The following is a 20,420-nucleotide window of genomic DNA, read 5'->3' on the forward strand; positions in this document are numbered from 1 at the left end:
CACGCGCGTACTCACATATATGTATATATATATCGCAAAAAAGGGGGTCAAGTTCCCCATTCCAGAGCCGGAGGCCTGGCCCGGCAGAATTCCTGTATGACAGACATAATTATCTTTGTAGGTCTCCCGGGCGTCGGGCTGGCCCTCGGAGTCATCAGGAGGGCCAGGGTCCAGCCGGCCACATTTCAGGACCATGGCATGGTAGCGGGAGAGCTCCCTGGGGGGCCAAGTGTGACTCAATGAGCAGCCGAGGACGTATTTATGAACCATTGCTGGGCCCTCCCGAAGCGGAAGGGCTTCTTTCCTGGCAAGGGCAGGGTCAGGGTGGGCTTCACTTCTAGGAGCGAAGAGAGGGTCAGCGGCTCCCAAGAGATGAAGGTCTTCCTTTGTCTCTCCTGGCCCCGTCCTGTGGCAACCAAGCAGAGGAAGCCGTTAGAAGGTGCTTCTCCGGGATGGATAAAACCTAAGGACTCAACCCAACTGGAGATCTCTGCACCTCCTGGAAACCAGGCTACCTTCAGTCAGTCAACCAGCATTTATTAACCCTGTCTTCCAACTCAAATTCCACCTCCTACTGGAAGCCTTCCCCAACCCCTCTTAATTCTAAGTGTCTTTTCCCCCCTGTTTACTATTTACTATTTGTCCAGTATATAGTGTATTTATTGCATATTACTTTATCTTATTAGATTGTAAGCTCCTTGAGGGCAGGGACTGTCTTTTGCTTTTTTGTATCCTCAATACTTAGCACAAAGCTTGACACATAGTAGGTACTTAATGTTTATTAAATTGACAATCTCTTACAATGTGCCAGGTACTACATTAGAGGGATTCCAAAATCATGAGGCTCACTTTTCCCACCTATTCATTCCAGGATCAGTGTCAGCATGCATTAAGGCCACTTTTATCCTCTTTCTGTTTCTATGTACACTCTACTACTCTGCCCTTAGTTAAAAAAAAAAATACTGGCACTCAACTATGTGACAGGAACTCTGCATTTGCGTGGCCCCTGCATCCAGCACTGGTGGACTGGGAGTAAAAAAATAATAATAAAAAGACAAAAATCAGTCCCTGATCTCAAGGAGCTCTCTCTCTCTCTCTCTCTAATACAAGAGATGACCTACAACTAAGTATATAAAAGATATACCCTAAGATAAAGGAGGACTAATTGCAGAGATAAGGAGAGTGTTCTAGAAATGGGATAGCCAAGCTTTGGACCCTCTTGGAATAACCTTCTTGCCCCTTTCTATACCTCTCCACTCAGAACCACAGAATCTTAAAAATAAGAAAGGATTTACTTCTGTGTGCAACGGAAGTTTTGCTCCGATGCTTTGCTCCGCTGCCTTGATTCTTACTACATAACACATGGCCATCTAGTCCTACTACCTGAAAAAGAACCCTATGTATAACATGCTCAAAAACTGGCTAGATGTCAAAGACACAATAAGGGGAAAGCTCCCATTCCATTTTTGGACAGTTTTAATTGTAGGGAAAATTTTCCTTAGATCACACCTAAATCTGATTTCTATAACTTCAACCCAAATTCAGCTCCTGGAGGCCAAACAGAATCTCCAGTTCTATATGACAGACACTGATTGTTGTGACTAAGTCACTGTTCTTTAGTTAGCAAAGAAGAAAATCTCCAAGATTTATGTAGTTTGCCATTGGAATCTGAAGGCACACTGATATTGACTGACTAATTATGGAAAAGATAGGCAGGGAGAAGTGAACCTCATGATTTGGAAATATAGTGACTCCTTCCCTCTAATATAGTACTTGGCACATAGTAAGAGATTAATTTTCAGTTCAATATACATTAAGTACCTACTATGCGCCAAGCTTTTGTGCTAGTGTGGAAAGGACCTTATAATTCATGGAGTCCAACCTTTTCATTTTATAATTTGGAAACTAAAGCACAGAAAAAATTAACTCACTTGGCCAGGGTCATACAACTAGTAAATGTCTGAGCTAGGATTTGAACCAAAGACTTTCTGACTCCAAGTCCTTATTAACTTCATATGTTACAAGGACTCTCAGAGGCCATCTAGTCCAACTACCTCATTTTACAAGTGAGTAAACTGAAGTTCACTAATTTGTTCAAAACCATTTAGCTGGGCTTTGAACTATATCCTCAGCTGTTTTGATCTCCAAGGTATATGAAACAAGGAAAAGGCAGGTTCACTTTGGACATTCACTAAACTCTCTTTACCAGTTCTCTGAATGAGTTACTAATGTTTATTCATATCCCAACCCAGGAAGCAATAGTAATGAGAGGGGAAGTTTACCATTTTCCTTTCTTACCTGACCTAAAATCTGGAGCAAAGGTTAGTTCAGGATACATTTGCTGTTGTTTCCTTAGGATATGGAGCTTTGAAAATTTGGCTTCAGGCTTGAAATCATTTTGGGTGGCAAACCTTAGAGAAAATTCAGTTAGTGATTCAGGGTTCATGACAGAAGGGATTTGCCCATTACTAAGTCAGTTCTATTGTGTGGGTTTTAGAGGAGGAAGAAGTTTAGGTGAATTATGGGTTCAGAAAAAAGAGATTCATGGACTCTTAAAGGGTGTTCTGAATAAAAGGAGTGAGATAAGGATGTGATAATAGCTGTAACTAGGACCTCTATGATGCATCCAGGAACTAGCCATACAAGACTTATGAGCACATAAAGAAAAGTAGGAAGAAAGGAGAAAATATAGAGAGGGAGAAAAGAGGGAAACAAGGGGAGGGGGGGGAGAAGAGAAGGAAGCAGGGGAAGGAACGAAGAAAAACATTAATTAATTAATGCTAAGCACTATGCTAAGTGCTTTATAAATCTTATTAAATCCTCACACCAACCCTGGGAGGTAGGTACTATTATCCCTATTTACATTTGAGGAAACTGAGGCCAACAACAGAAGTGAAATGATTTGTCCAGGGTCACAAAGCTATTAAGTGTCTGAGGCTGGACCTGAACTCAGGTCTTCCTGACTCCAGGCCCAGCACTCTTCAATTTCCTGTGGGGTAGTGATTCCAGAATCCCCAAACAAGATACTCATGCATTATGCACAAAGAAGTCTAAAAGGGTTGAGAAAGGTAGGAAGGAAGTTGACTAAGAGAAGGGGCTGGGGCTTCACCTGTACCACTGCTCCCGCTTAGGTTTGGAATCCTTCAATATTACTACTGGAAAAGGAGTCTTGTGTTCAAACTTTATTTTCTTCTTCCGAGGCTTCAGGGGAAGAAGAGCTGTGGTTTTCTGTTCCTCCTCTGGCTGAAATGATAACACAGAAGAAGAGAACTTGGACTTTTAAGGTTGTGGTCTTATACCTGGATCAAGTTCCAGTTCCACACAAAGGAGTTGACAGAAAGTAGCACCCAAAGAGATGTGATTTCAGGGTTCAACCAAAGTAGAGCTGATCCTGGAAAGGCTGGCAAAACCTCAGACTCGGAGAACTTCAGAGTTGGAAGGGACATTCAAATCCATCAAGTCTAATCCATACTTGAACAAGAACCCCCTCTAGATTATAACCAATCAATGGTTAACCAGCCTTTACTTGAAGACTTTTAGTAAAGGAGAAACCAACTATCTACTTCTAGAGGCAACCCATTTTACATTTGCTTTGCTCAAATTGCCAGGAAGCTTTTCCTTAAATCAAGCCTAAATCTGCCTCTACAATTTCCATTCATTTCTCCTAGTTCTACTCTCTGAGACCAAGGGGAAAAAAAACAAACAAACCCAATTCCTCTTTTATGTGACAATCCTTTGAATACTTGGTGACTCATAATAATCATGGCAGCTCCTAGCAAGTTTTTTCCAGACTAAACACCCTTACTTCCCTCAACCAGTCCTCACAGGGTAAGACCTAAACCTTTCACAATCCATGTTATTTTCTTCTAGATGCTTTACAGCTTATCAATGCCCGTCTTAAAATGTGGTTCCCAGAAATGACCACAATAATCCTGAAATAGTTTGATTAGGCCAAACTACAACAGGACTTTTATCTCCTTAGCTCTGGACACTCATGTGGTCTAAAATCCTTTTACTTTCATAACAACTTAAGTCACATTTCATAATAACTCACAAACTCGCAATCCAGAACAAGTGGTCTTCACCTTTTTTGGAGGGGTCACAGACCCCTTTGACATTCTGGTAAAGTTTGTAGACTTCCTTTCAGAATCATGTTTTGAAATGAACAAGATAAAATGACTAGGATTACAAAAGATGCTAATTATATTGAAAGGTAACCAGAATGTATTTTTAAATAGCAAATGGACCATGTTAAGAATTCCCAACTCTTTGAAATAAGCAGAAGCAGGAGAACACTATACACAGTAACTGGAGCATTAGGGGACAATCAAACGTAATAGACTTTGCTACTTAACAATACAATGATCCAGGACATTTCAGAAGGACTTATGAAAAGAATGTTATCCACATCTAGAGAAAGAATTGTTGGAGTAGAAATGTGTTTTTAAAGATAACTCTTTTATAAAAATGAACAATATGGAAAAGGGTTTTAAGTGATAACACATATAATACCCAGTGGAATTGCTTGTCAACTATGGAAGAGAGGAGGGAGACAACAAGAATCATGTAAACCTTGGAAAACTTATGTGTAGATTTGTTACTGGAATAAAATAAGAAAATTTAAAAACCAGAATTCCCTATTCCTTTATCTTTTTCAGATAAACTGTCTAGTATCTTGTGATACTGAGATTTTGAATCTAAGGGTAAGATATAACACCTCTCCCTAACAAATTTAATCTTATTTAATTCAATCCGATGTTCTAAATCTGTCAAAAATATTTTTTGAAGCTGATTCTGCCATACAATATATTAGCTATCCTCCCTAGCTTTGTGTCATCTGTAAATTTAATAAGCATGCCTTTTCAAGTCACGGATGCAATTTTTTTAATGGTACAGGAGCAAGCACAGATCCTACAGCAATCCTCTAGAAATCTCCTTTTCAGGTAACCTTGCCTCATTTACAAAAACTTTTTAGGTCAGGTTATTTAAGCAGTTCCAAATCCAGTTAGCTCATTGAGCACACATCTCTCCATCTTCTCCATTAGAACAATGTGAGGAATTTTGTTAAATATTTTAGAAAATCTAGGAAAATTATATTTAGTTTACATTTAGCTCGTTCACCTGATTTACCTGTCTAGTAACTATGCTAAAAAAAAAAATGAGCCTAACCTGTTAGTCTGTTCTTGATGAAATCATGCTGGCCCTTTGAGATTACCAACTCTTTTTCCAAATGTTCCTGAAATCCCTTTAATAATACACTCTAGAATTTTCCTGGGAATTAGAGTCAAACAAAATACACTGATCTTTAATTCTCAGACTTCCCTCTTTTTGAAAATTAGGACGTTTGCTTCTTTGGATCATTGTGATCTTTCAAAGACCACAGACCTATCTGTTTCTGCTGCCCAATGCCCAAAGCCTTATTGAATCACACAGACTAAGGCTCCCACAGATTCTCTGAGGTGAGTATAGCTGGCAAGGCCATCTGTTTTTGAGAATAACAGTACTCAGGTGGTTATTTTCACCTAAAAAAAAAAAGAGAAAAACTCATTAGTATAGAAGTTATACCCCAAGCACTTAGCACAGTGCCTCGTACATAATCTGTGCTTACTAAATAGTTATTGATTGATCGCTCAGATATTGGTCCAGTTAGCATTCTGACTCTGCCTCCCTTTGGTGGGCTCTGAAGGAAACTTCAGGTGATAAGTCTTACTAGTTATCTCTCATCCTCAGAAAAAAATGCTGAGGGTCTTAGTGATTCTGAGACAAATATCATGTCTTTGAGAGAATGAAGTCAGTCCAGAGACTTGGGAAGACAGAATAATTTAAAAAGGGTCTCTGCAAAGGAGCCTCAACTTGACAGTTTAAGAATACCTCTACAAGTAAGAGAAGGAGCTTAGAATTTCCTTTCCCGAGCTTCATAAATAACTTTGGTCCTCCATTCCTTTCCCTATAACACTTCCATTTACTGCTCCTATTAAAGAGCAGTTTAACCTCTATTAAAAGTTTTTTAACCTCAGTTTTCTACCACATGTCTATTTAAATTGTGGAACTCTGGAGACAGCTAGTGGATTAAGAGCTAAACCTAGAGTCAAGAGATCCTGGGTTCAAATCTAGCCTCAGACACTTTCTAGCTGTGTGACCCTGGGCAAGTCACTTAACTCCCATTGTCTAGCCCTTACCTCTCTTCTGCCTTGGAACCAATATAGAGTATTGATTCTAAGACCTAAGGTAAAGGTTTAAAAAAAAATGTGGGATCCCAAACATTTCAGAAGGGGCCTTCTTGTCCTAATGAATTGCAAATGAAGGATTTCCAAAGGATCTGGGCTTGTTCTTTTTGGAGCCCCTCCTCTCCCTGGATTAGGAGAGTGCATATGATTGAGGCTCTGGCTCTGAAGAATCCTTTTCCTCAGCTCAGCTTTGGGGAAGAGGCCTGAGAATGATTGTTGAAAACTGAAATCTAACAATGATGAAAACTATCATTCCCTTCTAGAGAGAGGGCTAATGGCTAATGAAGTGCAGACAGAAGCATACTTTTCTAGTTTATATTTCTTTACTTTTTCCTCCCACCTAGCTAATATGGACATATGTTTTGCACAACTTCACATATATTCTAGATATATTACTTGCCTTGTCGATGGATAGGGGAGGAGCAGGAGGGAGGGAGAGAATTTGGAACTCAAAATTTTAAAAAACGAATGTTAAAATAAAGTACGATTGTTGTAAAAAAGACAATTGCAGTCTAATAATTTAATTTTCACACAAGCTAATGTCTCTGCCCAGTAATGTACTTTTTCATAAAAGAGACCAGGAAACTCCCCAAACAGACTTACCTTGGCTAGCAGTTCCTTGGAAAAGTAGCAGGGCGGCTTGTCTTTTCCTTGCCAATTGACGGGGCCAGGCGGCGGGTTGTTGGTCATAATCAGTAAAGTCTTATTCTGGTCATACTCGGTGACGTAGGTCATAAATCTTTTGATTCTTTGGTCTTCAGCAAATATCTTGTCCCAAGCTTTGACCTTCAAAGGTACGTAGTATTGGAGCTGTGGAAAGGGAAAGGTATTCCAAAGGAAGCACTTAGAAGTAGAACAAGGTTTCTTGGATCTTTGGGGGGAGAGAGCTGTGCCCTATGGAAGTCAGGAGGAGATGTGTTCTATAGCTTACTAGAATGAAGCTAGAATAGAACGAATGCTGGATTTTAAACCCTTGGGACTGTGCAAGACATTTCAGCTCTGGACAATTTCCTCAATTATAAAACGAGGTTGAAATAGATCCTTTCTAAGGACTCTCCATGCTCCAACTCTTCGAGCATATAATGCCAAACAAACTAGGAGATTAAGGAGTTCTAGGAAAGGAGGAACAGAAAGAACTGACTGCCCAGAAGGAGAATTTTCTTTTCTTTCTCATTCATCTATTTCTTTCCACAGTCAAAAATAAAGAATATTGCCAAAGTGCATGTAGATTTGGAACTATGCATACCCTTTGACCCAACAATACCACTAATGGATCTATATTCCAAAGGGATCAGAGATAGGAGAAAAGACTTATTTGTACAAAAAATATTTTTAGCAGCTTTCTTTGTAGTGACAAAGAATGGGAAACTGAGGGGGTGTCCATAAATTTGGAAATGGCTGAACAAGCTGTTGGTATATGGTTGCAATGGAAAACTCCAAGAAATTGATAATTGATAATTGATGATTGATAATTCTTCTGATAATGGATGACAGCATCCCAAAGACCAGCTTCAGAGGAATACAGAAACACTTCCCAACAAGTCTCTTCCTCCCCTTTTTCTCTATGGATAAGATTATTTCCAGCTCAAGAGTAGAGTCATAATATTTTGGAAAGGGCAAGAAAGAAATGATGGACAGGATGATTCAGAACACTCTAGACATCATCAGAATAGTGTATACAGTGTATACAGAAATATTGTACAATAATTAACTGTAAAGGACTAAACTATTATCAGCAAACAAGATTCCAAGATAACCCCAAGGGACTCATGATAAAAAAAAAATGCTATCCATAGCCAGAGAAGGAACTGTTGGAATCTGAGAGTAGATCAAAGCACAGCATCCTTAACTTTCTTTCATGAGATTTATATGTATATGAGATATGTGTTTTCTTTAGGCAGGGCATGAGAAATATGGAAATATATATTGCACAAAAGCACTTATATAACTTAGACTATTTAGCACTTTGGGGATGGGAGAAGAACGAGAGAATCTGAATTGCAAATCTTAGAAAAAATGATCAAAAATTGTTTCTACATATAAATGAAAAAATAAAATTCAACTTAAAAAACTACATGTAGCATTTAGCAAATATAAGAGAGAAATTTTGGAACAGAAGTATTATAGGACAGATCTATTTAGAATCACGCATTTGAAGAAGGAGAGAACCTCAGAAACTATTTAGCTCAATCCCTTCATTTTTGGGGTGAGGAAACAATCACAGAGAAGTTAAATGACTTGTGCCCACACAAGTCCCACAGGTAATAAGTAGCAAGATCCCCAATTCAAACCCTGGTGTTCTGACACTAAATGTAGCTCTCATTCTGTTGTCCTTCATCCTAAACTGTCCAGTTGATTTCCTCAGTCTCTCCCTTCTCCATTTTCTATATCTTCCATTTTTCTTTATACTTTTGCTAACAACAGCTATGTTTCCAATGTGGGAGTAAACAGAATACTTATCTCTGAAACAGTAATAAAGGTGAGGCATAGAAGCTTTTTTGAAAGAAATTATCCAAAGAACAGAGGCAGACTTCGAGTCATTATTTCCATTAATATCACATTGCAAGATAGAAAAAAATCCACTCAATTTAATTTCTCATTGTATTTGTGGTACCAGAAAGATTTTTATTATTGGAAAATTAAAAGACTTCTGGAAATCTCATCCCTTTAATCACATCCTGTTTCCAAATAGCTTCCCTATTTGGGAGTCTCAAAAGGGTCTCTGATAAAACAACAGCAATCCCTGGGGCTCTATCACTTATGTGGTATTAATGAGTCTGTGCCAAGCTTTAGGGAAATGAGTTCTAACAAGAAAGTGCATCATGGCTTTTGTTTAATGAGCAGTTTTAAGTCTCCAATATGTTCTGAACCATCTTGCATTTGGTGGTTCAGACTGTCCCTTCAGGTTTCCTGGAGTAAAAACTTCCAGGCAAACCTTTTCACTATGATAAGGCAGAAGAAGGGATGGGTACCCAGGATCCTTAATCACTTGACAGGTTCATCTATAAGAGGCATCTCTAAGCCAGAGCAAATGATGCTGTAAGACCCACTCTTCTCTCTGCTCACCCCCTTCCCCCATATTTTGATCCTGGTGAAATCAGTACAAATAGTAGAAGGGAAAGAACTGTGGCTGTGGAGTCAAAGGGCTTGGAATCAAATCCCACTTCTGAGGTGTACTATTCATCTGACCTTGGGCAAATATAGTGTAGAGTGCTCAAGGTCAGACAACTTCCCTGCAAAAGTGAGGAAGTTGAATTAGTTGACCTCTAAGGTCTCTTAGAACCCTACAGCCCATGATCTGAAAAGGCTTTAGTTTGGAAAAAAAGGGTAACTAGCAGCCTGAAATATGTGTGGGATATTTGTAGAAACAGAGAGAAGTTCTGCCATATTTGTCTGGTCCGCTATTAACATAGCAATGTCAGTGAGATACAATAAATTTTGGATGAATTAATTCCATGTGAATGCCAACTTTTTTTTAAACATGAGCCGACATGAATGCCTCCCTTTCCTTCTGTAATTACCACTCAACTTACAGCAGGGCAGAAACTGATGGCCACACCAAAAGGATAGCACCTACAATTTAAAGTTGAGGGGATTTTTTTTTTATTATCATCCAGCTTGAAACTCTCATTTTGAAGATGAGGAAACTGAGGCTCAGAGAGTTAGAGAAGTGAAAAATATAATTCAAAATTACATTTGACATTCAGCAAAAATAAAAGAGTTGTGGCATGGAGGTATTGTAGAACAGCCATGTTTTGGATCATAAATTTTAAAGAGAGAATCTTGGAGACAGTTTAGCCCAACCATTTCCCAAAGCCACATTAAGAATAGCTAAGCTGAGATTTGAAACCAGATCCTCTGATTTCAAAGATCCAATGCCCTTTCCAAAATATTATGACTCTTGAGCTGGAAATAATCTTATCCATAGAGAAAAAGGGGAGGAAGAGACTTGTTGGGAAGTGTTTCTGTATTCCTCTGAAGCTGGTCTTTGGGATGCTGTCATCCATTATCAGAAGAATTTTCAACATTAATGGAATGAAAAAGATGTAAAATATAAAAAAAAAAACTCTCCCGCTTGCATATAAAGTATTTCTGAATGAAAGGCTGTAGTGTCACTTAATTGTTAGCTTGGATTTTGAAAATGGTTTTATTTTATTTTATTTTTTAAAGAGAAAGAAGTCATGCATATAAAAATAATGAAAAAACGGACTAAGTAGCTCAGAAGCAGTATTAAGAAGGGCCAGGCTCAACATCTTAACTATTAAACCACTACTTGGCTCCTCAAGGAGAGAAAGTAAAGTGTCAAGAAGTTTTCCCACCTACCAAATCTGGGTGAACTGTATAGTATGGAAGGTTTTTTAAGACAAATTTTGATGTTCCTAGGTCACCTGGAATAAAGAGAGCAAAAGCAAGAATTAGTGATTTGTACACAGGCTATGGTACATAGCCAACCACAAAGGGCCAGCTGCCATTACAGGTAACTCTTTTCTCCACTTCCCAAGCCCCAGATATGGGACCAGACAGATGGGCAAAATCTTTCCACACCTCAGGTGTACCACCACAGTTCCATTTCCATTCCAGGGGAATTAATATCCAGGGTAAGCATTCTCTAGCACCAATTGTCAAGAACTAAAGACTTCCTAACAATAGGACCCGGGTCCAAAGTTAGACAAGGGTGGGAAGGAATTTTACTCTAGATATCATCCAATTTTCCAGGTTTATAGTAATTTTGGAAAGTGGGTGTTAGATCTGATATTACCAAGTAACTTCCTGGAAAAGGGAGGCATTCTACCTTCTGCTAATAGAGATGTAGGTAAGGTAGATGCAAGGTCTCATACCAAGCCACCTTCCTATAACTAGAGAGTATATGAACACTCCAGAATTAGTCCATCTTCAGTGATAAATGCCAGTGAGGTAGAGATCCTACTCCTCTGCTGAACGTGGGAGTCCTTGGTTGGTTGATTTGATTCCAGTTATTCTCATTCTTTCAAGTTGCATCTATTACTTGATTAGAACTAATAAAAAGAAATGTTCCAGAAATTCCTAGAGGATGATCTACAAGAGTTCACCCATCTCTTCCTTATCTCTGTAACCTGGTGCTCACATATCCAGATCCATAAAAGCCCATTATGCATAAAATGCCTTTGGCCTAACATGAAGAAGAAATGATTTTGTTCAGTTTCTTCAGTCACGTCCAACTCTTCGTGATCCCATTTGGGGTTTTCTTGACAAAGAAAATGGAGTGCCTTGCCATTTCCTTCTCCAGGTCATCTTATAGATATAGAAAGAAAGATGTAAAGCAATCAGGAATAAGTGATTTACCCAGGGTCACACAGCTAGTAAGTGTCTGAGGTCAGACTTGAACTCACTAAAGATGAATCATCCTGACTCCAATCTGGTGCTTGATCCTTTGAGTCACCCTGCTGCTCAGCAAGAATAGCTAGCACTTATGTAGCACCTTTGGGTTTGCAAAGCAGTCTACTTATGTTCATTCATTTAATGATCATTCCTGTAAGGAAGGTGTTATATAGCTGTTATCTCCATTTTTACTGAAGGACTTTCTTCTCCTAATATGATCCCTACTATGAGGTACTTCAGCTCTCTTCTCTTTATTATTCATGGAAATTATTTGTATCCAGTAAAAACTATTCCATTTTGATGGGGGCTTGCAGGAGGCAGTGAGGGGTAGTAACAGGAACAGGACCCTCATATTCTGAAATCTTATAATTCTCACCAGTTAGCACAAGTTAAACATCAACTGAACATCTATAGTTTCAGCATTAGTCAAACATGAATTGCAGAATCTGTATTTACCAGGAGCAATCAAAGACCACGCTGTTTGACACGGTCACATGTGGAAACCGGGGACTGCAAAGCAGCCTCCAGGAAGGCTGGAAACACCTACTGAAATCCTCATAAGTGACTTTCCTTATTAACATCTCTTTATTATTGGAATTGCTATGATTATTGTTCTTACTTAGCCCCAGGAAAAATAGATGAGAACAACATGCTTGCAGTGTTAATGCAGATGTCTCACTCTGTCCCCCCAGAATATTACTAGAAGATTCCACTTACAAAATTAAACCTAAGGATTCTTATATATCCACTTTGATAGGACCCTCTTTTTTAGGCATAAAAACTTCTGGCAAATCTGGGCTCTGAATTCCCCAACCTATATCTGGGTCATGTTGATTCTACCCTCTGACCCTTCACTTAGAAACAATGTTTTGTTGACTATCTCCTTAGGCTTTGTATCTGTTGTTAGGTTCTATGGAAACATGTATGTTGAAAAATGATTGTGTGCCAGAAAAGGATGTACTTACTGAAGCTATATAATAAACAAACCCTGTATAATGGCAGAACACTGAGTAACACCTAAGCACAGGTTTGAGCACTCAGTCATCTCTCATCTCTTATTTGCCTGACCACTCCACCTAGTCAGAAGGACTCTCCACTTTGGGAGACCGCGGGCTCAGCTCTCAAAATGTGTTGATTAGTTCATCAATCACCTCTACTGGATTCTATAATGATCTATATGGGTTACCAGCTTTGTGCCTAATCTGTTTTATTAATTACTCATATTCTCATTGTAGAAGGGTAGCGAGACCTCTCTCACATTAACAAATGATGACAAGGTGGACAATAGGGGGAACATGGGGATTGTGCACTAAGGGCTCTGGTATTCCAGAAGAATTCCCCAAACCTGTGCATGCTCCTTGTTCCCTATGATGTATGTGTCAAACCCCCAAACACACCTCCACCTGAATTTGACTGTGCCCATTTCCCAGGGTTGTCAGGAAAGGTGGAGAATTCCCTGGAATGGGAGATAATGAGCCCCCAGACCCTAATAAATATGCAAACCCCGATCCATACCTCAGGTTGCTACTCCACAGATAGGGTTGCAACTCCACACCTGGGACAGCCACTCCATTACCTATTAGGTTTTTCCATTTGGACAACTCCATCACCCCAAAAGCTGCTACTCCACCAGCCCAGGACTATGGAGCTACTACTCTACTAGTTTAGAGGCTAATCCAGTGAAGGCAAACCTATGGCACTCAGAGTACCCTCTGGGCTTATATGCAGCCCTACCCCTCCCTCTACTTTTAGAGTTTATTTCTAGAAAGGCAGAGGGACTCAGGTAGACCTGCTCCCTTCCCCCTCTCCTCCATGCCTGATGACATTTTTTTCACATAACCTGCCCTTCTGCCCAGAAGCCCTGAGAGCAGTTCCTCCCTCCCCTGTCTAAGGCTGGCCCTCAATCTCTAAAAGGTTCACCATCATTGGGCTAATCTATCAGTTCAGGGCTATGGAGCTGTTTTTCCATCAGTTCCAAAGAGGCTATTCTACTAGCTCCTGAACTAATCCATCAATCCTGAGGCTATCTGATTAGCCTATAGGCTAATCTACCAGCTATTGGGCTATTTTGCCACCTTAAACCTCTTCTTCAAATAATTTTTTTTTCTTTTGGATTGAAAGGAGTTTGAATCTCCCATTTTGGGGGCTAGACCCTGCTACATACAATTTTGGGAAAAGAACATGTGATCACAAAAATCTGAGGCATCTCAAAGAGTCTGGAAAACTCAACTAGCAATAGATAAAGGACTCACTTTTTCTAGTTTAATTTCTCCTTAGTATATATTCTGGGCTACCCCAATTACTGAGTAGACATCATTTAACAGAAGCTGAGATATTTTCCACCCCACCCCATACCTATGCATGTAATAGTATGTTCAAAACCTGGCGAGCAAGCAATCCAGACTACATCTCAAGTTAGTTCAGCACTAGACATGGGATCCCTGCTCTCAGACTCAGATGTTCTCATCTAAGCAGAAGAGGCACCCCTGTCCCTTAAAATGGAGAGGGATAGTAGCCAATGAGATGATTTATCTATGATCAAGGGTATAATTGCCCTTTGGGGAAGCTCAGTGTATGAGAATAAAAATATCAAGACAAGACTGGTAGCCCTATCCTTGCTACCTGGTTGATCCATCTTTCCCTTGGTAGCCTCATCTCAACCTGGCAATGTCCATGGCAATGTATTCATGGAGCATGAGCCCAAGTAAATGACTGCATAGTGAAATCACCTCAGTGATCCTGAGCAGGGATAACAATGGACTAATATCATAGAGCTTTCTTAGTCTCTATATTGGTAGTGGTGGACAACCTTCACAAAAATATCCTTAATTTCATCCACTGGCTTCTCTAGAGTAGCTATGATTTACTCAAGAAATTCTCCACTAGTGTGGCTTCCCATCCTATTTCACACCAGATTGAGGTCTCCCCATCCCCAAATTGTGGCATGGTTTTTGGTCCACCTTGTTCAATAGTGACCAGGTTAGAGTTCATCTCTCTACTGTCTATTATTCCTAATTTGATAGAAAGGACCAGTTGGACACTAGAACACTTCCACTCTCACACCTCCTACCAACAGAACAACGAGTCTGACCTTAACAGAATTCAGGATGACTTTCTGATCCATATCTCCACAGTATACCTCTTTTTTTTTGTTGTTAAACTATGGTTTTAATCTTTTTCTTATTCTCATTCTGAACCTCAGTACCAGTGGTGCAGCTGGGAGTGGCATGGGGAGCTACCTACAAGAGCTAGAAGCAGGTCAGGCCAACTGATGAGATTTTACACTCAGCCAAGTAGACCTCTAAGACTTAAACATAAAAGCTTAGAATCCCAGGGAGTCCTTGTAAATATGGTACCAGATTTACCAGCGCACACAGACCTTTCACACTCACAGACCTTCAAAGAAAGTGGCTGGTCAAGGGATATAGGATCCCTTCTCATACAAATAGTAAGACCAATGGCCTGCAGATGACAGTTCCATTTGTCTACGTACATTCCAAATTTCACTGCTCTTTGCTCTACTGGGTATAATTGACACAGCTTTATATCTGCTGAACTCATAATCACTTCTGGTACTGATCAAAGGGCTGGAAGAATTTCCAATGAAGGAAAACCTTAATTCCTTTTTACTATTGGGATCACTCCTAGTTCTTGGTGGAAAGGGTGTAGACCAGAGATGACTTGGGAGCTAACTCTCATGCCCCAGAATTGGCAAAAACTTTCCATCCACATCATCCGCTAGACTGCAGGGCTTAGAAAGACCATCTGAAGGCAGCATTGGGGATGATGGCTCTGCAACCCATAGAGATGTCAAGACTCTAGTAGGACAGGATTTTGGATGAGTTTGGAGAATGAAGCCAGCCAGCACATTGGCAGGTTTATAATGTCAATGTTCCCATGCAATCAATCACTGAATGTTACAAATTAAACCTATCGCCTCTTACTTGACTTCTTGACTATGATTTGTCACTGAATAATAACAAATATTTATCAAGTGTTTTAAGATTTAGGAAGTTTAAAAGTGTGCCTACAAATTATCCATTTTTGCTCATCTTGTACAACTGTCATCCACATCTCCCATATGTCTACCAGGGGTATTTAGTTCATGAGCACCTGACATCACAATGAAACCAATGGTTTCCTTCCTCATCCTCACCACATGATTAGCCCATCTCTTTCTATCCTAGATTTCCCTAGTGAGAGGGAAATAGTCAATTCCTGTTTTTCAAAGTTCCTCATTAATTATATATGTTGCACCTTGTTTATGCTCATCATGTGTTTCCCTAATGCTCTCTGTGAAATTCATTTTTAGTTCTTTGAAGATGACTTTCTTGCATCTGTTCAAGAACGTTTACAGAACCCTGGTTTTAAAGTGATGGGCCTTTATTTCTGGGAGGAGTTTGGGGGTCATTATAGGAGCTTTGCAATTTAAAGGCAATCCACTCTGCTTTCCTCTAGTTTAATTTTGGGTACAATATGCATAGGGCAGCTAGGTGGTGCAGTGGATAGAATACCAGGCCTTCAGAAAGAAAGACTCGTAGGACTTTCTGAGTCCAAATCTGGCCTCAAACACTTTCTAGCTGGGTGACCCTGGGCAAGTCACTTAATTCTGCTGGTCTCAGTTTCCTTATCTATAAAAAGAGCCAGAGAAGAAAATGGCAAACCACTTGAATATCTTTGCCAAGAAAACTCCAAATGGGGTCACAAAGAGTGGGACATGGTTGAAACAACTGAACAACTATATATATATGTTGGACAAACTTTATAAGTTTATGGCATCTATGGGGTGCTCAGGACCTGGAGTCAGGAAGACTTAAATTCAAATCTGACCTCAAATACCTAGTTGTATGATCCTGGGCAAGTTACTTAACCCTGTTTGCCTCAGTTTCCTCATCTGTAAAGTGAGGATAATAATAGCACCCCCCTCCCAGGGGTAGCTATGAGGATCAAAAGAGATAACTGTAAGGAACTTACTTAGCACAATGTCTTGTATGTCATAAGAACTATATAAATATTAACTATTATTATTAGATATTAGAGGTTGTTTATCCATGTCATAATCTGGGCAATATCCATCTTTCATCTAGTTTGTCTTTCCTGTGTCAGGCTAAAAGTCTCTTCCAAGGGGCTCTCATAGTATTTCAGCACTTGAGGCCAACAGCTCAATGAGGCAGTTAAATAGCCTAATAGTTGAGTGTCAGGAAAACCTGAATTAAAATCTGACCTCAGACAACTTATTAGTTATGTGTCTTTGAGCAAGCCACTTCATCTCTGTTTGCCTCAGTTTCCTCGACTGTAAATGGAGCATATACCTCTCATTATTATTGTAAGGATCAAAAGAGACAATATTTGCAAAGCACTTAGCACAACGCCTTATACATAATAGGTCCTTAATAATTGCTTTTTCTCTTCTACTTTTAATCCACAAACAGGAGCATCTGGAGGATCTTATAACCCATGTTATTTAGTCATTTTCAGTCTTTTAAAAAAATTTATTTTGTTTTCCCCAATTACATGTAAAAACAATCTCCACCATTTTAAAGAGATTTTTGAGTCTTGAATTTCCTTGCTCCCATCCATCCCACCCCCACAGATGGTAAGCAATCTCCTATAGATTTTACATATGAAATCATGTATGTAAAATTTTTCATATTAATCAATTTATGGAAGGAAACTTGAAGAAAAAAATTTAATAAAGGGAAAAAAATTTGCTTTGGTCTGGATTCAGACTCCATCAATTCTTTCTTGGGAAGCAGATGGCATTTTTTTTTTATCATGAGTCCTTTGGGATTGCTTTGGATCATTGTATTGCTGAGAATAGCAAAGTTATTCACAATTATTCATTGACCAGCATTCCTATCACTGTGTACAGTATTATCCTCGTTCTGCTTATTTCACTCTGCTTCAGTTTAAGTCTTTCAAGATTTTTCTGAGTTTGTCATTTATGCCACAATAGTATTCCATTACAATCATATACTAAAACTTAGCCATTCTCTGACTGATGGGTAACCTTCACATTATTTGCCCCCTACAAAAGAACTATTGAAATATTTTTGTACATGTAGGTCCTTTCCTTTTTTGTTTGTTTGTTTCTTTCTTTGGGATAAAAATCTAGTAATAGTATTGCTGGATCAAAGAGTATTCAGATATGGGTCCATATTCCTTTGGGCATAGGTTCAAATTGCTCTCCAGAATGGTTGAATTAGTTCATAACTCCCACAACAGTGCATTAGTGTCTCAATTTTCCCACATCCCTTCCAAGTTTTGTCATTTTCCTTTTGTCATAATAGCCAATCTGATACACATGGAGCTGTACCTCCGAGTTATTTTAATTTGCATTTCTCTAGTTAATAGTTATTTAGAGCATTTTTTGGCATGGTTATAGGGAGCTTTAATTATTTTGTCTAAGAACTGCTTGTTCAGATCCTTTGACCTTTGACCATCTATCAGTTGGGGAATGACTTGTATTCTTATACATTCTATTTTCTAATTTCTCTATATATTTGAGAAGTGAGGTCTTTATTAGAGAGACTTTTTATAATTTTTTTTGCTCCATTTTTAATTTTTTAAAATTTTTATTATTTATTTTATTATGTTTTATTATTTTTATATAATACAAATGCATAAATATATAAAATAAATATATAACTATAATTAATTATAAAAATAAAATTATTAATAAAATCAATAATTTATTATTAATTACTGTGTATTACTCTCCAACCCATTTCCCCCTATTTCACTTCTAATGACAACATCCCCCAATTTTCTCTTTTCTATCAACCCCTTGCCCCTGTTCTCTTATCCCCTTCATTTCTTACTTTCTTGTAGGGTAAGATAGTAATTTTCACTCTTGTCCGACTCTTTGTGGCCCCATTTGGAGTTTTCTTGGCAAAGATACCAGAGTGGTTTTCTGTTTCCTCTCTCAGCTCACTTTACAGATGAGTAAACTCAGGCCAACAGGTTTAAGTGACTTACCCAGGGTCACCCAGCTAGTAAGTGTCTGCGGCCAGATTGGAATCATGAAGATGTGTCTCCCCAACTCCATGGCACCACCTACCTGCCATTTAGCTTGTGGTCCAGAGGGCATCCTTTTTCAGCCTGCACCCTCCACTGGCGCTTTTCCATAACCGGGAAAAACACATTTGGCAAGCAAAATTTCCCCAAATTTATACATCATCCCCTGTTTCCAATCAGAGGGTTGTAAACAGGGTGATTCTATTATATCTCTCTAGGAATTTTTTTAAACTGTCCTAAGATCCATTCTAAGACAGAAGAATTGCTATTGTGAAAATAAGATATTCTTAAATATGTTTTTCCAAGTCTTCTATTTTTCCTGTTTGCTTTCATCCTTCAATGCCCTATATATGACTTTGCTTAGTTTGATAATCTTGTCAGGCTTTCTCTAAACTGATTTTGCCTTCCATTGCTTCTGTTTTATAGTTATAATAGTGAGACAGGTACTATAGATATCACCAACCTAATTTAATTTAATTTAAAAAAACCTTACCTTCTGTCTGAAAATCGATACTGAGTATGGGTTTCAAAGCAAAAGAGCAGTAAGGGCTAAGCAACTGGGGTTAAATAAATTAATCAGGGTCACACAATTATGACGTGTTTGAGGCCAGCATTAACCTAATTTTTAAAGAGGAAAAAACTGAGGTTTGGGGAGATTAAGTGAATTGAATGATTTCCCAAAGTTCTTGTGTCAATCTGGGCCCTAGTCCTCATTCCTCAATGACCCCACATACTAAAAACTGTCTCTTACCTCTAAATTCTCCCTCGTCACTTTTTGATTCTCTCCTTTTCCAGGCCAAGGCTCCCCGGATCTTGACATTGGCTTTTCGCCAACTAACTTTGCCTTCTATGGGAGGTTTGCTCGGGGGCTTGGGAATGGATATTTTGCCTTTCGATTCCAATGTTTTCCGGGCTCTGGTCATAGTCATCCACTGCATTTTTAGATTGGCTCTTCGCCAGCAGATTCTGCCCTTGCAAGGTCTTTGTACCACTGGCTCTTCTTCTATGTCATCCTCCTTTGTTTCCTCTCTCTTATGTCTTACGAACCCGCCCATCCACTTCATCTTGATATTAGCTTTTCTCCAAGCAGCTTTGCCCCCCATTTTTGTTGGGACCTCTAGGATGCTCTCCAAATCAGCCTGTGTTTCAGCTGGGAAAAGGATGTTTTGTTTTTTCCTTTTCTTCCGATTCTCAGTCTTTTTTTTCTTCATTTTTTTGCTCTCCTTCTTTACTGGGAGTTTTTCACCACTCTTCTCTGCAGGAACCATTTTGGTTTTGAGTGTGATTTGGTCACTGTCATTGACCAACACATCTACTTTTTTTTCTTTTGACTTGCTGCTTCGCTTTGAGCTCTGGTCTTCTTGCTGATCTTTTTTGGCCTCCATCTGTATGTCTGGGACCTCTCTGCTACTCTTCTCCTTTCTCCCCAAACAAGGGACAGCTCAGTCAGTACCCTGGACCCTGCCTGGCAGCAATCCAAGCTTCTCCCTGGTACAAGGCCAGTTTGACCAGTCCACAATCCTTGCAAACAAGCCTAAGAAACTAAATCCTTGTGGGTCCAATTTGGGGGAAATGGGGTAATTCATCCAAGATACTGGTTGATTCTCTCTATTTTCAATAGCCCTAGGGACTGAGTCTCTGGTCTAATCTGACATGGAAATACCTTGGAATACAAGATTAGTAAGATTCTATTCTGTCTGTAAACAGAATTGTAGGAGGAAACAGAATTCCAAGCAACCATTCTAGAAGCAAAGTACACAATGCCTTCTTTGCTGACAATATAGTACGACGAAGTTTGAGTTTCAGCAAGGTATGGAT

General features: G+C 39.2%; 1 protein-coding gene across 1 annotated transcript; it reads right to left on the minus strand.

Moving 5' to 3' along the window:
* Nucleotides 1–11: 11 nt before the first annotated feature.
* TSGA13 (testis specific 13) lies at nucleotides 12–20,258 on the minus strand. The gene is made up of 6 exons (XM_001373042.4): nucleotides 19,354–20,258; nucleotides 10,551–10,615; nucleotides 6,831–7,037; nucleotides 3,110–3,243; nucleotides 2,299–2,411; nucleotides 12–406 (listed from the first exon to the last, which is right to left on the minus strand). The coding sequence occupies exons 1-6, from the start codon at nucleotides 19,985–19,987 to the stop codon at nucleotides 237–239; spliced, it is 1,323 nt and encodes a 440-aa protein (XP_001373079.3). The 5' UTR covers nucleotides 19,988–20,258; the 3' UTR covers nucleotides 12–236.
* Between the last annotated feature and the right edge of the window lie 162 nt (nucleotides 20,259–20,420).

The sequence above is a fragment of the Monodelphis domestica genome, chromosome 5 (genome assembly GCF_027887165.1).
Source record: "Monodelphis domestica isolate mMonDom1 chromosome 5, mMonDom1.pri, whole genome shotgun sequence".
NCBI classification, from domain to species: Eukaryota; Metazoa; Chordata; class Mammalia; order Didelphimorphia; family Didelphidae; genus Monodelphis; species Monodelphis domestica.